Genomic DNA, 2,500 nt, shown 5'->3' with positions numbered 1-2,500 from the left:
ACACTTAGAATGGAACCCAGAGACAGAGAATACACACTTACAATGGAACCCAGAGACAGAGAATACACACTTACAATGGAACCCAGAGACAGAGAATACACACTTACAATGGAACCCAGAGACAGAGAATACACACTTACAGGGACCCAGAGACAGAGAATACACACTTACAATGGAACCCAGAGACAGAGAATCAGAACAAACAGAACGGAACACAGAGACAGAGAATCAGAACAAACAGAACGGAACACAGAGACAGAGAATCAGAACAAACAGAACGGAACACAGAGACAGAGAATCAGAACAAACAGAACGGAACACAGAGAATGAGAATCAGAACAAACAGAACGGAACACAGAGACAGAGAATCAGAACAAACAGAACAGAACACAGAGACAGAGAATCAGAACAAACAGAACGGAACACAGAGACAGAGAATCAGAATGGAACACAGAGACAGAGAATCAGAACAAACAGAACGGAACACAGAGACAGAGAATCAGAACGGAGCACAGAGACAGAGAATCAGAACAAACAGAACGGAAACACAGAGACAGAGAATTAGAACAAACAGAACGGAAACACAGAGACAGAGAATCAGAACGGAACACAGAGACAGAGAATCAGAACAAACAGAACGGAAACACAGAGACAGAGAATCAGAACAAACAGAACGGAAACACAGAGACAGAGAATCAGAACAAACAGAACGGAACACAGAGACAGAGAATTAGAACAAACAGAACGGAAACACAGAGACAGAGAATCAGAACGGAACACAGAGACAGAGAATCAGAACGGAACACAGAGACAGAGAATCAGAACAAACAGAACGGAACACAGAGACAGAGAATTAGAACAAACAGAACGGAAACACAGAGACAGAGAATCAGAACAAACAGAACGGAACACAGAGACAGAGAATCAGAACAAACAGAACGGAACACAGAGACAGAGAATCAGAACAAACAGAACGGAACACAGAGACAGAGAATCAGAACGGAACACAGAGACAGAGAATCAGAACGGAACACAGAGACAGAGAATCAGAACGGAACACAGATTTAGAATGTACCTTCACTCCTCTTGATCCTGGATATCCTATAGGCCCCTGGACTCCTGGTGGGCCCTATACACACACACAGAGACACATCAGTAACATCACACACACACACACACACACACACACACACACACACACACACACACACACACACACACACACACACACACACAGGCTTACCGGTAGTCCCTTCTCTCCTGGAGTCCCCTCTCTCCCTGGGTGACCCTGTAGACACAAGGACAAGATCATATGGATGAGAGCGAATATGTGTGTGTGTTAGCATGTGTGAGTTTGTTAGCGTGTGTGTTAGCATATGTGTGTGTGTTAGCGTGTATGTTAGTGTGTGTGTGTGTGTGTGTGTTAGCATGTGTGTTAGTGTGTGTGTGTGTGTGTGTGTGTGTGTGTGTGTGTGTGTGTGTGAGCGTGTGTGAGTTTGTTAGCGTGTGTGTTAGCATATGCGTGTGTGTGTGTGTGTGTTAGTTTGTGTGTTAGCGTGTGTGAGTTTGTTAGCGTGTGTGTTAGCATATGTGTGTGTGTGTTAGCGTGTATGTCCGTGTGTGCGTGTGTGTGTGTGTTAGCATGTGTGTTAGCGTGTGTCTGTGTGTGTATTAGCGTGTGTGTGTGTTAGCGTGTGTCTGTGTGTGTGTTAGTGTGTGTTAGCGTGCGTGTGTGTTAGCGTGCGTGTGTGTTAGCGTGTGTGTGTGTTAGCGTGCGTGTGTGTTAGCGTGTGTGTGTGTGTGTTAGTGTGTGTATGCAGTACTCACAGTAGGTCCATCATTCCCAGGTAGTCCCTGTGTGTTAGTGTGTGTTAGTGTGTTAGTGTGTGTGTGTGTTAGTGTGTGTTAGTGTGTTAGTGTGTGTTAGTGTGTTAGTGTGTGTGTTAGTGTGTTAGTGTGTTAGTGTGTGTTAGTGTGTGTGTTAGTGTGTTAGTGTGTGTATGCAATACTCACAGTAGGTCCATCATTCCCAGGTAGTCCCTGTGTGTTAGTGTGTGTTAGTGTGTTAGTGTGTGTTAGTGTGTTAGTGTGTGTGTTAGTGTGTTAGTGTGTTAGTGTGTTAGTGTGTGTGTTAGTGTGTTAGTGTGTTAGTGTGTGTTAGTGTGTGTGTATGCAGGACTCACGGTAGGTCCATCATTCCCAGGTAGTCCCTGTGTGTTAGTGTGTGTTAGTGTGTTAGTGTGTGTGTATGCAGGACTCACGGTAGGTCCATCATTCCCAGGTAGTCCCTGCAACCCTTTCTTCCCTTGGGGCCCCTGAGAGACAAAGCCATTTTAATTGCAACCTACACCTTTAATTTGACATATATCATCATATGTTGTCATACATTCCTGTGTTTTGGCATATCTCATCATATCATACGGCATGTAAAGTATATGTTGTCATACATTCCTGTGTTTTGGCATGTTCCATCATATCATATATGTTGTCATACATTCCT

The 2,500-nt window shown here is 44.3% G+C and overlaps 1 protein-coding gene across 1 annotated transcript in view; it reads right to left on the bottom strand.

Moving 5' to 3' along the window:
- Positions 1-2,500, bottom strand: part of LOC116358831 (collagen alpha-1(XI) chain-like) — an 88,365-nt gene that overhangs the window by 31,414 nt on the left and 54,451 nt on the right. The window contains 3 exon segments of the mRNA XM_031811071.1: positions 1,076-1,129; positions 1,244-1,288; positions 2,262-2,315. Of these exon segments, the coding sequence (XP_031666931.1) occupies positions 1,076-1,129; positions 1,244-1,288; positions 2,262-2,315 (153 nt within the window).

This window comes from Oncorhynchus kisutch, unplaced genomic scaffold, assembly GCF_002021735.2.
Source record: "Oncorhynchus kisutch isolate 150728-3 unplaced genomic scaffold, Okis_V2 Okis01b-Okis20b_hom, whole genome shotgun sequence".
NCBI lineage: Eukaryota > Metazoa > Chordata > Actinopteri > Salmoniformes > Salmonidae > Oncorhynchus > Oncorhynchus kisutch.
The sequence above is the reverse complement of the archived record's forward strand: the minus strand, read 5'-3'. Positions and strand labels throughout refer to the sequence as shown.